General features: G+C 43.0%; 3 protein-coding genes across 3 annotated transcripts in view; 2 read left to right on the top strand and 1 right to left on the bottom strand.

Moving 5' to 3' along the window:
* Nucleotides 1-451: 451 nt before the first annotated feature.
* taf12 (TAF12 RNA polymerase II, TATA box binding protein (TBP)-associated factor) lies at nt 452-4430 on the bottom strand. Its single transcript, XM_079163925.1, has 6 exons — nt 4294-4430; nt 3567-3804; nt 3110-3187; nt 2276-2390; nt 1326-1414; nt 452-1201 (listed from the first exon to the last, which is right to left on the bottom strand). Exons 2-6 carry the CDS (start codon nt 3660-3662, stop codon nt 1166-1168), a joined length of 414 nt encoding a protein of 137 aa, XP_079020051.1. The 5' UTR covers nt 3663-3804; nt 4294-4430; the 3' UTR covers nt 452-1165.
* A 1081-nt stretch (nt 4431-5511) lies between these two features.
* On the top strand, nt 5512-15531 carry LOC306699501 (cell surface glycoprotein MUC18). Its single transcript, XM_079164133.1, has 7 exons — nt 5512-5664; nt 6363-6484; nt 6970-7168; nt 8308-8453; nt 11021-11165; nt 13510-13654; nt 14725-15531. The coding sequence occupies exons 1-7, from the start codon at nt 5613-5615 to the stop codon at nt 14810-14812; spliced, it is 897 nt and encodes a 298-aa protein (XP_079020259.1). The 5' UTR covers nt 5512-5612; the 3' UTR covers nt 14813-15531.
* Nucleotides 15532-19562: 4031 nt separating this feature from the next.
* Nucleotides 19563-20078, top strand: part of cadm4 (cell adhesion molecule 4) — a 143406-nt gene continuing 142890 nt past the window's right edge. Inside the window, exon 1 of the mRNA XM_079165094.1 lies at nt 19563-19950. Coding sequence (XP_079021220.1) covers nt 19878-19950 — 73 coding nt within the window. The 5' untranslated portion in view covers nt 19563-19877. The remainder of the gene's footprint in view (nt 19951-20078) is intronic.

Raw genomic sequence — 20078 nt, 5'->3', positions numbered from 1 at the left:
TGTTTATAAATGTCCCCTCTATGATGATGGGAATTAATGCTTTGGGCTTAAGTAGTTGTCTGGAAAAGGCTTTGTTGCATCACCAATAATTGAACAGCATGCTCAGAGTGAGCGATTGTTTTCAGGTGCTGTGGTTGAAATTAATTAAAGGAACCACCTCGAGTGCATTTGGATATTGTTCTTTTGAAATGTTGAGGTTTCCATAGCAATTACTGTCCATGCCTGATAAACAGCCTCCTGTGTTTCGGCAACAAAAAAAACAATTTATTTTGCTACTAAAAGACTCTGAAGATTGAAGATGATCACTGACAGGTTGAAGCAGTGTGTGGACAGATTTTACACGAGTTACAAAAGCCTTTCCCTTAAGTCTAATGTAATCCTGTGTATAAACTAGACACCGCGGTTCACTTTGAGTTGAGTCTAGCAAGAGATTGCCAGACTGCAAAATATCGTCTTTTTTGATAACAGATCAGTCATTTATTTTTTTAATCTGACATTGTGAAAAGTCAACATCTGAGCACCATTTCTTCCATCATTTTGATATTTGCTGAAAGTAAAAATACAATTTACACAGAGTTCAAATAAATGTTAAAGTAATAAACCCTACTACAATCAGTAACAATTCACAACAGCATAAACATGTCTAATAACAGGAATTTACTGTGTTTGTAGCCACCATTTGCAGTTGGAATTTGGTATTATAGACCCTCTAACAAAAAAAAAACAAATTTATAAATAGCGTGAGTGGAGTGAGTAAACAGGGGAGCTATGATCTCTTACACACTCAAAAGTTATAATTACCTACTACTGGTAAGATAACACCAAACATAACTTTTAACATTCACTTCTAAACGCTCAAAAGGCAAATCAGATACAGCAGTGGTCACATCATCCAAACAAAGTATTCCAGTAAATGTTTATTGACAAAAAATGCGGAGTTCTGCCAGACTTAACTTAATCGCAACAAAACAGAATCAGAGACACCAATTACATTATTGTGTGATGGCGCTGGCAAAACACTCAAACGTTAGGGAGACGTGACAATGTCGCTATGAAAAACTAAACACCAAAACCATCTCTCTCTCTTCCTCATTGAACAAAACACAAAACAAAAAGAAAGAAGACAATACACAGAGTGGGTACAACATATTGGTGCACAGTCTCGCTATTTTTTGGTTGTCTTGCGGATCAGCGCCATTCTCTGTAAGGAAACCAAATGAAAACAGTTAAGATACACCGTATACGTTTATTATAATAAATACTACATTGTTAACCAACAGTGGTCATGTTTTAGATGTACCATGACATGGAATCTTCTAGTTTACCTGTTTGTGAGCCTCTGTGGTGCAAGCCTTCTTGAACGGCCGGATCTCATCGGAGCCGTAACCAGGAATCCACATGTTCCACTGGCGCTCTGAGAAAAGCAAGCAGCAGGACGCTGTATGAACTACTCAGGGCTTCCAACACGGTGTAACTACAGTACAACGAGGACACGTGACAACAGCGTCACACTCTCAAGATCGAATTTCCAACTAGAAGGGGCACTCGGAGCGCAGACCTCCACCAAAGCCCAAATGCTTTATCTCGCAATGTTATCTTAACGAAAAAAAGAATTTATGTGACTCAAGATCTGCTCCAAATTGTAGCAGTTTCTTCCTGACCTCACGCCACAGCTTTCTCACAGTTTATTAAACAGCGGGCGAGTAGTTTTTCTCCATTCTACTGCCGACAAACAGACCAAAAACACAACGTCCTCGGCGGAGAAACAGGTGTTAATAATGTTGTCAGGCCATTATACCCTACAGTCTACAGATTTATCAGGAACTGTACAAAAGGACTGTGAATGTTTGCAGTCACCCAAAGAGATGAGCACAAATTACTTTCAACACGCTTTTTTTTTTTTTGGCACAACATTTTCAAAGATCTGTTTTTTGTATTTTCTCGTTTTCAGCACTTGGGTCCATGAAGGCTTCTCTTTAAGATGCCAACCGTCGGACGTTTTTGCAAAAATTCACAAAGAATGAATCTGCAAATGTAAGTAACCGTCATTATGGCTAAAAAAATAAAGAGATTACTTTGGGTTAAGAAATTAATGAGTCACACGTGACATATGGGGGAATAATTAAAAGGACCCGAGGCAAGCGTTTTGAAAGCAATTATCCACCAGTCATTACAGGCTAACCATCACATCACGGAGACTTGAACCCACCCTCGTGAGAATATTAGGTTTTACAACCCTGCAAAAAAAAAAAAAAGAGAAGAAGAAGCAACTTACCAAGATGTAATTGAACATCCTTCACCTCCAGGGTGTTGGACTTGCGATGGCGAGCCAACTGACAGGCCGCTGTCACTACACTCTCAATAAAGTCATCTGCAATTTGCAGCAGCATCTGAGAAGAGACGGGCAGTGTGAGAACCATCCATCGCGCTCAGTAAAGCAACATTTCACCGCGGCTGGACAAATCCCTCATATTTTCTGCGGCTGACACCATTTTTCATGCAGCCAGGCTTTCAATAGAATAACATTTCCACATGATGGATGTGGCCGTCGGTTTGGGGAACTATAGAGCAACGAGAACCTGTAAGATGCAAGTGGTATTCACACCGAGCATTCCACTGCTGCTTACGTTATACCGGGGATGGGTTTCATCACTAAATAACTGCTTTTCAATATATAATGTAATAAAATTCAGAGTGGGATTAGAATTTATTCATATGTTAAAACAGCAAAGTAACTGGAATGTGAAATTTGTAAAGAATGAAGAACACAGACGGTGGTAAGTGTCAGTGCTTCCTCCCTTTGCTGATGTCAATCACTCTTTGTAAGTACTGCTGCTGGAGAGAAGAGGGGCTGGTTTGTCTCAGCCAGCAGACAAGCGTGTGTGTGTGTGTGTGTGTGTGTGTGTGTGTGGGCTCAGACCCGACAGAGAGCAGAGGAGATGCTGCAGTGCGATACTGAATTCCACTAAATCATTAGCGTTGATTAAATGTCTGAGCTGATGAATACTATGGTGTTCAATAATTTAATACTGCGTTTTGTAGCTCATCCCTAATGTTTACACTTGTGAGTTGAGTTTATTTTGAACTGAAATCAAAACGGGTGACAGACCTCCTCTACATCCTCATCCAGCTGCTCATTCGGATCGATCTCTCTCACCAGGTCCTGCAGCTTCTTCTTGCTGAGCACCTGGAGAGAAAGCAAACGCATCCATTCATTGAGTTACAGAAAGGGTACAGGTGTGTCAATGCCGTGTCCTCTTTCCTTTAGTCGAATGATGCCTCTAACTGCAAAACAGTCCCTCATGAGGCTTTCAGACATTTAAAATCAAGACAGACAAAATGGGTTACGGGGCTGGAACATGAGTTTGACACTGATATTTATAAACGTCACGACATATTGAGTGAAACAAGTACAAACTATAATATAATACAGCTCAAAAGATCAACCACATTGTATAACATGTCAAGACAAATTCCACAGCGGGACTGTCCCACGCTTTGGTATCCATACAGATGCTGGTGCAGCACCATCTTTGGGTTTGGTGAATTAACAAAAAAACACTGACCTGAGATCCCTCCGGACTACTTCTGCCAGCAGGGCCAGCGGTCCCAATAACCTGCTTTACTGTTGTTGTGATGCTGTTAGCCATGCTGGTAGCCATGCTGGTGGCCACACGAGGAGAGGAGGGACTCTGGTGTTTGATAGTGAGCAAAACTGTTCGTCTGTGTGAGAGTCCGGAGTGACAGTTCCAAGATGGGCACAGATGTGATAGATTATCGTTTGCAGGGACCACCTCCGTAAATCTGGAGAAAACAGTCGGGTTAACAAGACACAGAAACTAATAGGTTGATAAACATGCTTAACCTGCTTGGAGAATCTGTACGAAACATCCTTTTATATTTATATACGCCTTGTGTTTTATGTGTGATGTATTCTCTGCTCTCTCTGCTTTACTCTACTTTAATTTTCTGTTTTGCCTCACGACAAGATGCAGCAACTTCGCCGTAAAACACTGTAGGATCTAACGTTATTAAACATATTAACAGATTTAGAAAGATAACACCACACTAGTACAATAATAAAATCACACAGGAAACTGTTCAGCGACTGTGCAGCTTAAACAACTGAAACAAACAAGTAAAAACCGACGCTAACATAACGTAATGTGCTAAAAACAATAGCAGCTATCAAGCTTTGAATGTAGCCGAACAGGCTAACATTAGCTGCTAATCTAACGCCACGGCTTCGTACAACGGTACATCCCGAAATCACGCGTTATATTTACAACTTACCCAATAAAACAAACACTATCTGTCCATGTTTCGGCGTCGTTGTGATGACAATGAGTGAGTTTAATGCCAACAGATTTCCTCAAAGTGCTTCGGCACAGCTCGAAAAATTAGCGAGGTTATCTTTCACTACTTCCGCTTTGTTTCGGTCTATTTCCGGTGGCAAAACATATCGCCTCTATTCCGCCACCTGCTGGATATTTGGTGGAAGTGAATTATGGTTCAACAAATTAAATGAAAAACCAATATGCATATTTTTTTCTGGTAACTAATCACAATGCAACACAAACTTTAAACTACCAACATTTATGAATATGTATTATTATATATATATATTACTATACTATTATTATATTGTATGACATATAATAAGAAATCATGCTCAGTAAGACATCTTTACATAAGGATATACTAGAGACATATTGAAAGACGACTCTCCCAAGAATAGAGGGGTCCTTAATTTGAGTTTGCAGCTAATGGTTAAATATAGTTTAAGTATTTGTATACATGAATCCCTAAATATTATACACAATGAAACCGAGGCATTTCAAAACATATTATTATAGTTTTTTCCTCCGAATATTCTAATGTCAACAATAATATTGTATATGCCTTGGGTGGATGCAATAGACACATATGCCCACATCTATATATATATATCTTGGAGGTATATGTCACTCACGAGTCTAAAGATGACTCTGCGTTTTAAGACCGAGTACAGCAAATGCTCTCTGAGACGCTCTTTAATATCGCTTTCGATTGCGCCTCCTGTCCGGCTCTGGTTAACAGCCAATGTATCAAAGGTCCCAGGCAGCAAATGAAGCCTAACATGTTTGCTTGTTCGGTATTACATATCCCACGGGGATTTTGCGAAGCTCTGCGGTAACATGTCAAGGCTTCTTTCATATTCTGTTGGACTTCCTCAGAAAAACCATTGCCCTCAACAACAAGCTCAGGCTGAAAACCCGATAGGCACGATTCGCCCCAGAGACTAATGACGCACTGACAGTGAATTTGATTGTACAGCAGCAGCAGGTTTCTTTCTTTACAGTTCACATAAACAACAATTCAGGCTTGTAACACCAGAAACATAATAAGGCGTATTGAGCAATTTATTGTCGGCAGTATAAAGGTTTGGATGTGTTTTTCTTTGTGCGTTCAGATTTCAGACTATACTTTGAGCCTACTTCCTGAAAACACTCGCCACACCTCCAGCTCGTTATGGATATATACTGAGCAAACTTTCATTTCAGAGTAGAAACTGGACAGGAGTGCGCACCCTTTATCTAAACTTGTAAAGGTTTTTTTGGGTTTCCACAGTCATGAAAGTCCTTCTAGTTGCTGCAGTGTTCGCCCTGATTCATGGCAGTTCTGGTAAATATTTGTTTTATTTTCTTATGTGCTTTTATAGCTACGATCACCTTAAAACTTTTAATTGTATTGCTGCTCTGTATTTAGCTATTGGTTAAATCTTCAAGTGTTATTCTGGTCTTTTTTTTTCATCCACATAAATATATTCCGTTTCTGTTTTGTTATTGTGTGTGTTCCTGCTTGCTTGTCTGCTCGCCTGTCTGTTTCTGAGTGCGTACGTCCTCTAGAGGAAACGCGCAAGTTTCTTTTCTGTCACACTGATGGGTTTCCCCTGGTGGTTACAAGACCTAGACTCAAACAGGAAATGTGGACGTTATTATCAAGGGAACGACGAAAACAACAGTTAAATACGTTTTTATTTATACATACTGTATACAGAGACCTGTCTATATAACACTCGCAGCTTATGTGTGACAATAATGAAACAGTTTGTGCCGTGCAATAATTCTTGCCTGAAGCGAAAGACAAATAGCCTCTGTTGCAACTATAGCGTCAGTAAAGCAGCAGAACCTGTTGCTGGTCATGTGGCGGTGACTTTGAGAGTATTGGCAGTTTCCCCACAGGAGCCACAAGCAAATGTCAGGAAGAGGGAGCGGTTGTTTTGAAAGTGTTGCCCGAACAGCAGCGAGCTCCCCAGCGAGCACCCTGCCTACTCATGTTGTGATCAATAACCTGCATGTGTAATCTCTGTCCACATGCAGCCACTTTGCTCATTAAAGGGCCGACCCAGCCGGTCCTGGAGGGACAGAGCATCACGCTGGAGTGTCTGTCCTCAGACTCTGAACTCAACATCAGCCAGGTCCACTTTGAGGTCTTCTCCAAGGTGAGCCCGGGAACAAAGGGGTGGGTGGGAGGGAGAGAAGTGGGGTACATTTCAAAAGTTCTCACCTTTTATTTGACTATGCTTTCAACAGTGTAGTGCTGATGAGAAAGGCCAGAGTGCTCAAGGGTTTAATTCCTTTGCATTATCGAACGTGAAACAAAGGATGAATCACTTAATTATGCTGTTTTGTTTTTACATATACTGAACATTAGAAAAGAATGCTCCCTGGACATTGTCACCCATGTCATAACATTTATGGCCTGAATTTGCTATGACTCACCCTACGTGGGAAATCAACTGCTCTATGTAAATATCACGCCGTCGAGCAGCTGACTGCTGTGTTACTCCAACGCGGTGGAGAATTGATAAAAAAAAAACCGCAACACATGAAACATGACCCATCAGAATACTCCTCACAGTAGCGTCGTGTCATTCTATTCTTATAAATAATTCCATGTCAAGCTGAATCAAAGTTCTTTCTTCAGTACATGCAGCGCTGGCGTCCAGTTTGGGAGCGATCTTGGTGCTTCTATTCGATGCAGATCGAGCGGACTGCGGACAGTCTAGTCCTGTCCATCCCCCACGCTGGAAGGTTCTATGAGGGGCCCTACCGCTGCGTGTCCGACGCAGAAAATGTGACCGGGACGTACATCTCCTCCCCGCTGCTGGACTTCAAAGTGCAGTGTGAGTGCATGGGTTGATATGGGTAGCAGCTGTCTGCTGCAAAATGTCTGAGGAACAATGACTCTGTGACACTGTATTTCCCTTTTGATAAACAAAGCAACCTTAGATGGGTTTTTTTTTTCAAATTGTCGGTCTCCTGCAGAGGGAAAAGAGATTACTGCAGGAATCAGACAATAAGATAGGTAAAACTGTGAGTTGCAAATAAGATACACATGCTTCTGAGTTTCCCTTTCCAATAAGGAAATGCGTGGCATAACCGAGAATGCTGAAATTATTGACAAAGAAGGAAGCATAGAAAAGTGACTGTACACCGGTAAACAGTCTAGGTGAGGAAGACGGAACAAAGAAAGTCTGAAGTTTTGCAATTTCCTACCAGCAGGAGGGAGAGACCATTTTTCAGACACTGTGGATACAGCTTTCTTCACAGAGATATAGAAAAACACATTAATAGTTAATAAGACAAGACACATCTATGCGATGTAGCTGCAGAGGTGTACAACAAAATAACTGCAAAAAGCACAGATCCAGTGCAAACACGGTGTTGCTCTGATAGGTTGACGACATTTCATTTTCGTTCTTTTTTTCCCCTCTGCACTCCAGGCAAACAACAAAAAAAAGAAGCATTCTCCCGGTGGGGCTCAAGTTTGAAGCTTTCAGTGTGGGGATACATATTTGCATAAAACGGCATCCATGGCTTGCTAGTCAGATTATCAGCGTCCTCTATCTTCTCAGTGGCCATCAAATCGACCGTAATGCTGTTTGATAGGCTCCTCAGCCTCATGGGAGGAATCAATAAGAGGCAAAGATTAGAACGGACTAAAGGACCGAAGGAGACGCGGGGGGAGAGAAGCCAGGAGCTCGATGGACGTGGGCCATCTATTGAGATGGAAGATGAGCCATTATTCACAACACTGCCTCTCTAAAGACTTCGATAAGATGAAGCCTATTATCATTATTATTGATCGCGAGAGACAGTCTGTACCTTTGGGAGGCATTCAAACTTGAGCCTGTATACTTAAAAAGATCCGAGTGTTTTAGCAGCTGCTACCACTGCAAACATGTGTTCAGTCACGTCTCTTGGAGAAATTTCTCGCTTCATTAACGCTCGATCGTTGTTCCTCATTCCCGCTGGGCTTTAGACATGGGGGAGCTGTCACTGACGAGGGAAGGCTACACCAGCTACTTGAGTGTCCCACAGGAGCTGAAGGTGCGAGTCGGGGATGATGTGGTGGTGAGGTGCTCCGCCAGCTCGTCGGAGGAGCCATTCTACTTCTGGAATAAAGACGTGAGAAAAGCCTTCTGCACGTCGGCAGTGTCCTCATTACGCTTTTGGAAAGCTGTCATTGCCTCTCCAGCTCCCTCCCTCCACTGTCGATGTGACCTCTTTATTTCTTTCAACACATTTCTCATTCCTAGTGCGTCGCGTACTGACGCTCCCAACTCGTCCCGTACTGACATCACTTTCTAACACACTGGGGTTGCCAAAATCCTTTGCTTAGTTTCGGGCAACAAAGCGAAGGAACAAAGGATAAACATCATGGTTGGGCTTATAGTAGCTGCGTATAGTAAGTAAAAAATGTCACAAACATCACTAATGTTACTTCAAAATGACTCAACTCCTCTTTGGGATAAAAAAAAACGCCGGTCTTGTCCCTTATTTCCCATGGTCTTTAGACTACAGCGTCATCACACTCCCGGAGCATTTTTTCGAAACGTCTGAAAGAATGGCGTTGCATTCTCATACAGACGCTAAAGGGTGCGTCGTGTGAGGGTGTCAGACTCTTAGGGGACGCTACAAAAGCGTCTGTATTTGCCGCCCTAGGAATGAGAACAGGCTTTCTAGTTCCCTCTTTCTCTCTTGGCTTTGCTCACACCGTTCATCACATTTTCTCTCCTCCTCTTACACCGTTTCTCTCCCTGAGTTGCTCAAGCCACTTGTTTCCCCTCTCGGCTGTCGTCTCTCCATCCCCTCTTCTGAAGAAGTGCTCTGTATTTAAGTGACCGGTTGGCTTAGGCCCACCGCTCGCTGGGGATTGCAGCTTGCCCACTTACAGAGGATTAATAGTTTAATGAGGTCTAGACAAGAGCCAGTCAACCTGAAAACAATTATGTGTATAGATTTCTAATGATTTTTTTTTTTTTAGTGTTTGGTTAACCAGGATTGAATTATTCAACTGGACCATTCGATGAGCTAAGAAACCCTCACCCGGGGGAAATTAAGACATCTGTGTGTAAAATGCCAAAGTGACAATAGGCATGCAAGAAGACGCTGATGAGCTGGGAGATACTCTGTGCCCTTGTGGTGAGGAAATGGTATTACACTTTCTAGATGGAATCAAAATCACCGTTCCCCAATCAGAAAGCCACAAAATGAAGCTCCGCAACCCAGGATGATATCTTTGGGAACAGGCACACGTAATTGGAAAGTTCCCCCTTTTGTTATTCTTTTTGATAAGTGGGCTCAGGGTTAATATGCTTGTTAAAGGGTCACTGCTAATCCGGGTTTTAAATAGGCTTACAAGTCCAAATCCAATTCAGTGGACATTTTATACTGCTAATACTATTTGTCCTCCACATATTCTTATGAGTTTATTCTGATTTTTTTGGCCATTATTTGTTGAATCTACAGCACTTTGAGGAAGAAGAAGAATTATTGTCAGCGTGAGAGAAAGGTCCGTCACTGTAGGAGGAATCCTGTAGCGCACCTGCACTCATGATTCACCTGTCTATCTATTCATACTCCATTTACATCAGTCACAAAACCTTTGGAAAAGAGGAATGAGAAAAGGAAAAGATAAGATGATACGGAATGTTCGGTAGTTGTGTTTGTGAGCCTACTATATGTATGACAGGAGTGGATATGGGGCAAAAAGCGGCATCAGAACGGCCCACTTTGACAGACAGCCGTGGGCACATTGGCCCCCGGTAATGACAGCAGGACAGAGGCAGAAACCGGCCACTGCTTAGGAAGCCAGTGGATTTGCATACAAAATGCTGCTTTGGCCAGACCTGGCCTTTATGGGAAATCCTCTTAATTCAGATCCATTCAAATTGAAATGGACTTTCTTGGCAGGAGCCGCAGCTCCCAGGAGCCAAATCATTTGCATGGTGTAATGTCTTTTTTTTTTTTTTTTTTTTGTTTTTTTTTACCTCGTCCCCTGTGTTCGTTTGTTTTCCAATCCTTGTGTTTGGCCTATTATTTGTTTCCTCCCATGTCGAGCTCTATCTCATAATAGTGCAGCTATTTCTGTGTCAACAATTCATCCCGCTCCCTCGCCATCTCATTACGTGTTGTGTTAACAGTCTGTTGTTGTGGCTTCATTCTTTGCGGATGACGGCGTTATCTGGGTTATTGACTTGTGTCGATGTGTGTTCATTCGTTGGGATTACTACTCAGGTAAATACACTTCATTTGGGACTTTGGGGACTGTTCTCTGGTGGCCGTGCACCAGCAGTCTTTCTGTCTGTGCCCCACCGCCGTTGCCAATCTCTCTGTTTCTCCCTTTCGTGTTCTATTTCGTTCTCTCTCTCTGTCCCTCTATCACTCACACACAAATCTGCCAAAACAACACTTTTACTTCCTTTTCTTTCTCTTTCCCTCTAATACACTCCTCATGTCTGTCTGAAAGTCTCTGTTTCTCTGCATCTCTCTTTCGACCTACTAGCATCGTCTATTCTCTATCTTTCTTGTGCTCTAAGCTCAGCACAATTTTAATTTGTGGGAGTTTGTCGATTCTGTTCGGGCTGCAAATAATCCAGCCAATATTTCTTTTTTTTTGGGACTTTCTGCCCTGCTTTCTGTTTGTTGCACTCTCTTACGCTCTCTTCTAAGTCTCCATCTTTCTCTTTCAGGGTGACGACTGGATCCTGCCCTCCTCCACGCTGACGCTGAGGAAGATCAGCGCGATAGATGAAGGACAGTACACTTGCATGGCCGAGCATCCCTCTGTGGAGTCACTCAGCAAGAAACGCACCATCAGCATCACTGTGCTGTCAAGTAAGAAAAGACTATAGATCTAACTGGAAAAGTCCTGTTGTCCTTCATGCTGGCTGAGTGTAGAAAGGTCGTTTCCCGCTTCTTCTTTCTAAAGAACGGTTTGGGTTTTCTTTGTAAATACTGGGTAATTCCGCTCTCAACATCCTCTAAGCAAAAACAAGAAAAAAACATTGTGTTCTACTTCCTTTATCAATCAGCTGCTTAAATGTGACCAAAAAGGTCAGGTATGTGCGTGTGATTACGTCATCGGGAGCATATGCAGAAGTTCTCCTTTGCGAAAGTGCGTGTGCAACCTTTAAAGCCTTCCATTTCTAAAGAAATAGCCGACAGGGTAAAGGTTTAATTTGTCTGCACACTAGAATGATAATACAAAGTGGAGAAAAGACTGTAATGCTGTAGTAAAGAGAGGTTAGGACATTTTTGAAAACACCTCACACAAAAAAAGGTGACAAAGAAGCCCGTAATGAAATTACCTTTAAAATGTCAAATGAAAATAGGTAAGATGATACCAGAGGACATTAATACATTTTAAATAAATAAATGACAATGACTAAACTGCACCAACTTTAAGGATTAAAGGATAATTATTTAAACAGTGAAAGAAGCAGTGATTTCACCTGACCTTTAATTTTCTTTTTCTTTTGACAGAAATGTCAAGTCAAACATAAGTGCACTCTGGAGAAGGGCTTCTCAACATTTTGTAACTTACAGCCCACTTGTGATTGTTAAAAATGTCCAGAGGATCACCATAATACAAAAATAATAATACAAGATTAAAAGAAATAAACAGGGATGTAAATTAGTGTTCTGTCACCGTCAGCTGTAATGACCAAAAGAAAACACACTGCTTATGAATCCAAATGTGATGTAGTCAGAGTCATATTTCTTCACCACTTGCTTTGGAGCTGTTATTGGCGCCGGGTTGTGTCTAACATCACTTTGTCGTTTCGAGGGAACGTTGGCTAGCTGACACGTCTCCACCTGATGATGGGTCGTGATCGGTGTGGAGGTTATTCAAACGGAATAGCTCAATACAATGATGAGTTCTAGTTTGACGTTTACTGAATTTGAAAATTTCAACAACACAAAACGACATTATACAAAAACAGAATTAATAAAACTAAATAGGTGAGGATTGGCTAATACTAAAAGGTAAATAAACACAAATGGACTATAACAAGATAACCAATGAACTAAGGTAAGTCAAAATAACAGCATTTGTATGTTAGCAAAAAATGTAATTTTTATTTTGATCGAAATATGTTAAGGTTCCTCCACTAGATGGCGCTCTGATGCCCACCACAGCTGCTTTCGACTACGCAGCGAAGAGACACAGTCGTACAGATTAGTTAGAAAGTGAAATTTGGGAGCAGGTTAGGTTTCGGCTTTTTGTTACTTCATTTTTTGTCACTTATTCCAACTGATGCTGCAACGTCTTCTGAGATTTAGATGCACTCATGGGTCTTTCTAACACCATGACAAAGTACACAGTGCATCATTGTGTGTCATGGTGATGTCTACGGAGTGCAGGCTGTTCTTTGTCTTTATGAATGATACACTGTCTTATTTCTCATGATTGTATTCAAGTGGAGGACTAATTTCATTACAACATTATAGCTAATCCAATTTATGGCACTTCATCTGTCTTCATCATCTTTATCATTGACCGGTGGGATGACTGCACTGTGTTAATGCAATGCAGTTTTTAAACACCATCACCCAGTAAGATTCATAAGCCTTGAAATTTCATTCGTTGAAATTATGCAACCTCTAAAAATGCAATTAAGCCAATGCATGTTATTTATTATGGTAGAGTTACGTCATTACTTCTTCAATTGTCTCATTGGTCACCGCGCTCCACAGTTTCTCCAGTATTTTCTCTGAAGCACATGTAGTAATTAAAAAACGTAATAATCTCTTGAATAATGGTTGGGGTATGGCGGGCAAATGTTGCATGTCACTGCTGTTGCTTTGAATTTGCACTACAATAGCAGTGCAAACCTTGAACAAACAGTCCTGGTGCCAAGAAAGAATTCTCTTGACATATGGAATACGGCTACTGTGTATGAACAGGCAAAGCATGCGTTTGTTGCTGCTCCAAATCCTCTGAACCATAATTCTTCATTTTTTACTTTGTTGGGGATAATTAGACATTTAAAAATTGCAAAGAGCAGACTTCTGAAAGATCAGTGCGGTGAGCGGCAGAAGACTCTTTTCTTCCACAAACAAACAGAAGGTTGCCTTTAGATGCTTTGCCTGGAGGCAGGAAAAACTTGTAGTTCTGCTCCTTCCAGAGTCTCTATGATGCATGTTTGCCTTCATGTCTGACTGATCTGTCCCGCAGAGGATGCCCGCTGGTATGAGTCTAGTAACGGCCGTCTCGTGTTGATGACCTCGGCAGCGGCCCTCTCTCTCCTGGTGTTCATCCTCTCCATGAGTGTATTCCTGTGCCGCAGGGCCAAGCACGCCAAGACCTGCAAGGGACCCATGTAAGAAACAACTGTTTGAGTGTATGTATGTGTGTGTGTGTGTGTGTGTGTGTGTGTGTGTGTGTGTCTGCTCACTTTCTCTTTACTTGTGATCTGATCTTTTAAATCGTAATCTGATAAAGTGCCTCTGAGTGCGAGGGAATGCGAGCGCGCCTGCGCGATTGTTTGATTTTTTATTTTTTTTTACTGCGCTCCGTCCACACTCACCTTCCTATTTTCCCTAACTCAGCCTTGGTCTCTCCTCCCGCAGTTTGACTTTATATTACGGTTATGGTTATTGCTGCAATATTTCATTCTGTCTCATGCGATAGAACCGAGGCCATTACAGTTACAGTGTGTGTATTTTGCCGCATGTGCCAATGAGCACCTTGGTGTATACTTCACATTGTGTGTATGCGTCTTATAAATTGCCAAGTGATCTTGCAGAAAACCTTTTCCCACATGTGCAGACTAGTGTCTGTGTGCTTTTATGTGTTTTGAAAGGCGTTATCGGTGTTGAATATTAAAGTCCATCTCAGCTGCTCTGACCGACTTGACCCCGTCCTTGATCTCTTTCATGCTCCCTCCTCTCCCACGTGTTTCTCCACACTTTCTGCTTGTGGAGAGCCTGGGCTAATGGCAGCAGCTTCAATTCCGTGATAGTATTTAAAGTACATATAAAGGCGACAGCGATGATAAGAGCAGTAGCGAAGTCCCATTAAACCTATTGCTGACAGCATGTTAATGTGCACCATGACCCCATGCTGCTTCCCTTATTAACTTATTTCCCATATGGGCTGAAAAGAAGAATTTTCAAAGGACACAATTTCCATGAGTGCATGCTTTATACATGATCTCTGTGTCTTTGTGGTGACCCAGAAGAAATCGCAGCATTTGCTGCCGTATGAGCATGTGTGTATAAAGAGAGCGAGAGAGCTAAAGAGAGAAAAATGGACTTTCACATCATGGCTACATCGCTCGGTCCTAGTCTATAATTTCCTCACTTATATATTTTCTAGTGCCTACTGGGAGGTCGATATACTGATAATAATGCTCCTCTGTCTTTCCTTCTCTCTCTCTTCTCTCGCCAGTGATGACCGGTCTCAGAAGAAGCCCATCTACAAAGCCAGTGTGGAGTCCCTGCCCTCCACCTGTGCAGACAAACAACCTCTGGTTTGACTGCACAGGCAGGTGGAAGGATGAGGAGGGGGATGGGGGGGGGGGGGGGGGAGGGAGCAAGAGGGAAGGAAGATGGAGTGGGTGACCAGAAAATGAGGAATGGCATGGAGAGGATACTTAAAGAGGGAGGTTGTGCAGGTATCAGGGTGGTCACATCGAGGCAGGAGAGGGGGAGGAAAGGGGGCAAAAAGAGGGATATTTGGAGACTGAAGGGAAGGGAGAGCGAAGCTGTTGTGTGAGAAAAACAACATATAAACTTAAGGGCAAATGATTGCTTTAGAGGCACGGCTGCTGCTTTGCTTGTGTGTGTGTGTGTAGGCTGAAGTTGTGTGTCTTGGACATGTGGGCAATTTTCTTTTCATTTATTCTGCACCGTGGAAAACGGTGAGCTCCATTCTTAGTGAAATGATGGGGGATTAATCTTGTGTTCTGTAAGAGCTGTAAAGACTCCATATGTAATTCTCTCTCTTTTCTGTCGCAAACATAATTGCTCAGCTGTGTATTATGAATGAGCCATTTGGGTGATAGAACATGTTTTTATTCTGTTGATTTGTTTCCCTTGCAACCTCTTTTTCCAAAGCAGGAAGCAGCTTCTGTGAGAAGGTTATAATAATCTTTTTACTGTGACAGCTCTCAGGCACATCGCACTCAACTATTTTATTACTGTACTCTGGATTTCTTTGATATTAAATGGCTCTCAGAAAATATTATTTGCTGTCCGCCTGTGTGTGCCATTGATTTTGTTCCATTTTAGCGTTACAAAAGAGGTTGACGAGTATTGACAACGTGGTGAAAGCTTCATGCTCGCTTGGCCGAACATCTTCTCCATCCAATGCCATCTCAAGCTTGCATCAGTTTGTTTACCAACCTTTCCTTTCAGTGTGTAAGCCCTTACTCTGAAGCAGTGACCTTTACTCAAAGTACTGTGCCTGTGCATGCTTGTGTTTCTCCCAATCCGCCTGCAGGCACAAACCCATTCTCAGCCAGTTCAGCTAACAAACATACTCATGAACTAAAAACTCACACTTCAACACAGTGAGAAAAGTAGTAAAGTCAGGTAACTTTAAAACTTTGCCCATCCATTATAAGAATAGGCAGGGTTAGCCTCCAGTAGTTCTACCTCAATATGAACTAGATTTAGCCTATTCCGACTCCCCGCCAAAGTAACCATCATGGACTACAACTTCATCTTTTTAATTTTCTCCTCTGTTGCCTTGTAACCCTTAATGCTGTGCCATAGCACCATCGCTTATTACCATAACCGTGCTCATAACGCAAAGAATTTCATTACGCTTGTCTGTTGAAGTTATGTTGGGCTTTATGTGGTTTTATTATCGGTGTGTGGTTGACCGTAGGCCGTCGTTAATAATAGGCGAAGCGGCAGTTTAACAATGACACTCCATTAACGGGTGCATGCGCCACAGAGCACAGCCAGGATAATGTTATTAAACTGATTATTCAAGGCCCCCCTACAACTCGGCTCTGCTGCAGCCACTCTTTGTCAGGAATTTTTACGGACTCCTTGTTTTTCTTTTTCCAACTCCACAAACTTCTGCTGATTTTATGTCTTCAACAAGCCCAGGAATAAAGAGGAAAACAGATGGGGCGTTTTTTTTTATTAACCAAAACAGACTTCCCGCTCTGTTTGGAAAAAATACAATGTTGTACATTTAAAAATGCCCTCCTGCTTGTGAAATGCCAGCGAGCACCATCTCGCTTTGGCCTTTGAGTCAGTCATGAGTGAAGCGCTGTGTGCAGCGCTGTGTGCTCCCTGGTGGGCTTAGGTCCTGGGGCTTCAACTGGTTGGCCAGAAAAGACAAGATTATGTATCAGGAATTTCACACAGTGGAGCTGTCCCAGAGGTACAAGGTTCTGGTTGGGAGGGAGAGAAGTGTAGTTTACAGAGACATTTTGACCTTGATAGTGCCTCGAGGATAAACCACCGGACAATGGCTTAGGGCGGGATCTGTGCAGAGAATACAGAGAGCGGCCAAAAATATTAGCGTAAAGTCCAGGCAGGATGCAGATCTGTGACATGGCAACACCAGTGTCAATTAATCAGGTAGGCAAATGACCCGACGGCCCCTCGGTACACTACAAGTAAAGGTGAATTATACCAGACATGTCACCTCGCTGACTAATGCAACAAAGTGACAGATATTTGTAGCCATCGCCCACTGCTGTTCTCGCCACGGTCACTTGGTTTTGTATGTGCATCCTGCATATGTTGTGTCAAATGGCTGAAAATGAAGGAGTGGAGTTCGCCGGAGAAGCAGGTGTTTTCCCCTCATTACTTCCTGACAATGCCCCATCTGGTGCGGGGGGGGTTTGGGGGGAGCTGCCTGCCACCGACTCCCTGCCAACTGGGGAACAAACACTCGTGGAGAGGCTGACAGGGAAAAATGGGATGGGATGGGATGGGAATTGGGGGAATAAGTTGGGCAGACACTATCTTCGCCAAAACAAGGTTATAGCTTGTGTCGAGAAAGAAATTCACAGAGTGGGGGGAGAGAGAGCGAGAGAGCCTGAAGCAGAGACTTAAAGATTTCACACAGATCTACGCAAAAGAGGTCAGATGTGAGCCGAGAGTTCAAAGCAACCTCATGGAAGTCAAGGGTAGGAATATTTATAGTAATGCTAATAGACAGCTTTGATGCTTTACTGCCTGTTTGAAACCAAACTGACCGAAGTGTCAGGATTCGTGTTAGATGAGAGAGTGGCCTAAACAGATTTGAAACCCATGACATGCTATCTCCAAAGTTACCTAAAGGGGGCGCCAAAGATAGTTTTAAACGCCTGGGTGGCTTCAAACCCATGGCACAACACTAGATTAGCAGGGAAGAAAAAAAAGAGATGTGGAAAGCGAAACAATTTTCATAATGGAGCAGTGCGCTCTGACTGGAAAACACAATCATGGGCAAACTGTGGCCACAGCACGAGGGCAAAGTTAAAGAGCGTATTTAGAGGGACCTAATAGGCCCTGACTACAGATGAGGAGAAACTCTGGTTCGTCCGGGGCTCAAGTTTTTGTTCCGGGCCATTACCGTCATTGCGAAACGGTGATTTAACCGAATGCTCTCAGGTCCCTCCCTTGCTCTCCTTGATGAGTCATATGCGTACTTTGGAGACAAAGCAGCTTCTGCAATATAATGCCCCCTAATCTCAAGACACATGAAGACAGCTGCACATATTGTAATTTGGCAGTGAGTCAATAACCTTTCCTCCGCCTCATAGGTAAATAATCATTAATAAATGCAGTTATTCTTACAGAAAACAATTCAGTTTGCCCCCATTCCTGCCTTAAAGGATAACGTCGGAATTTCAATCAATCAATCAATCAATCAATAATTGTTTATTCTTTATTCTCGTTATGTTAGCAAAAATGGTGGATTGTATTAAAAGACTATATGTTTACAATAAATATAGATAAGGCAGGAATGAATGATTCTCACCGTGTGTCCCCATATTGATGAGTTAACTTACTAGTAGGGACAACAGTTTCTGTAGTTGATCCTGTATTGAGGTAGAGTGCTGCAGACAGAAGCTGCCCTCAGGCTGCACCGTAATTAAATTGAGGCAACACCCACCGTCAATTTACGTCCCCTAAAAGTGCTCCTTCTTAAAATCTCGCGAGGTGACGTTTCGCGGGAAGACAACGGTTGAAACGCGTGGGCCCCCATGGTGCCACCCCGGTATGATGTTTGACAACATCTGGGTAGATCCCCTCTTGTTGCGTTAGATGCTGTGTGCGCCAGAGTATGTGGATGAAGAGCAAAAGGAAGAGGGTTTTGCAACAGGCAGAGGAGGGTGAACCAGCTGCTACAGGGCCGGGAAGCTCGGGAGACTGGTGATGTTCCTGTGGGTGCTGTGACCCAATATGAGGCCCACGGTGGAACAATGCTGTAAAGAGTGGGACCATCTACCCAGATAATCAGATTTCACAACAAGACTGCTCCTTGACACAATAACAAACACAACAAGGGACAGGTTTGGAAAAGGGTTTTATTTCTCTGTGGGATCCTTTCCATTGTGTTGTCAGATAATAACAATCTCAGCCTGTCTGTGGCAAAGTAAGCACTTTTAGTGGACGAAATGCTTTGCGGCTTGCAGTGTTCTATTAAAAACTGTTCCCCCATAGAATAGTGTTTACCATATGACAGCGCCCCCCTCGGTGGTCAGGGATACGGGTTTGTTCAGGTGTAAGTAAGGGAAGCACGTATCGACAGGGAAACAGCTATCCCTCAACACTTGTCCATTTGCAAAAAAGTGTTTCGTACAAAAACATAGACAAATAGGGTCCAGTTTGAAAAATACCGACTACATGATACATGTGCTGATTAATCTGCGCAATGCCATTGCAGTTGACTTCACAATAGACTGACGCCTGCAACATTATTGTCTCTTCAAACAGTAAACATCTGGTTTATTGTCGTCATATTTATCATTGTGGAACACTGATCATTTTCGGTTCCGTGGAACTGAATATGAAATAAATTGGTTATTTGCGTCGGGAAATTAATGTTGGTTATCAATCACATTTAGGGCGAATTGATTTCAATTAATTGGACTACGCATCCCGTCTTCCTCCCCATCCCCTGCAGGCCCAGAGCCGATTTCATCTGAAAGCCCAGCCCCTCTTTCTCCTCCGCACACCCCTCCACCTGCTCCGGCTCTCTGCAATTGGTCGGAAACACGCACACAGGCCCGCCCTATTGGCAGCTTTTAAATATATTTACAAGGCAAAGTAACCAAGAAAAACCGGCCGAGCCGCCACATCCAGGCATTCCGAGGGAGAGAAAGTGTGTGTGTGTGTGTGAGAGAGAAGGAGCATTACTATGTAAAGACCTGCCACTACACGTACTGAGCGCTTGACAAAACACACACACACACACGCACACACTCGTTCACGCGGTCTGCACGCGCTCGCGCGCACTCACACACTCACTCACACACAGAGACGCTGAAGGCGCTGTCGGAGAGTGAACCTGCGGGTTCATGTCACTCTGATTTCTCCAAGGAAGAGGAATACCGAGGAAGAGATCAGAGGGGAATATCAGCGACAACGATGGCTTTCTCGACCGTGTGGAACTACTGCGTCCCTCTCACCATCATCACCGTCGCCTGCCTGGTGCGCACCGGTAAGACTCGGAACGAGAGAGGGAGTGAATGAGTGTGATGCGAATTGAGAAGAGTGGTAAGCCGCCTCGATGTGTTGTGGCTTTTCCGCGCAAGTTTGCCTAAGTCTTCTGAAAAGAAGCTTGAAAAT

Source organism: Pholis gunnellus (assembly GCF_910591455.1).
Source record: "Pholis gunnellus genome assembly, chromosome: 8".
NCBI classification, from domain to species: Eukaryota; Metazoa; Chordata; class Actinopteri; order Perciformes; family Pholidae; genus Pholis; species Pholis gunnellus.
Note: the sequence above shows the minus strand (reverse complement) of the source record. Positions and strands in the feature narration are given on the sequence as shown.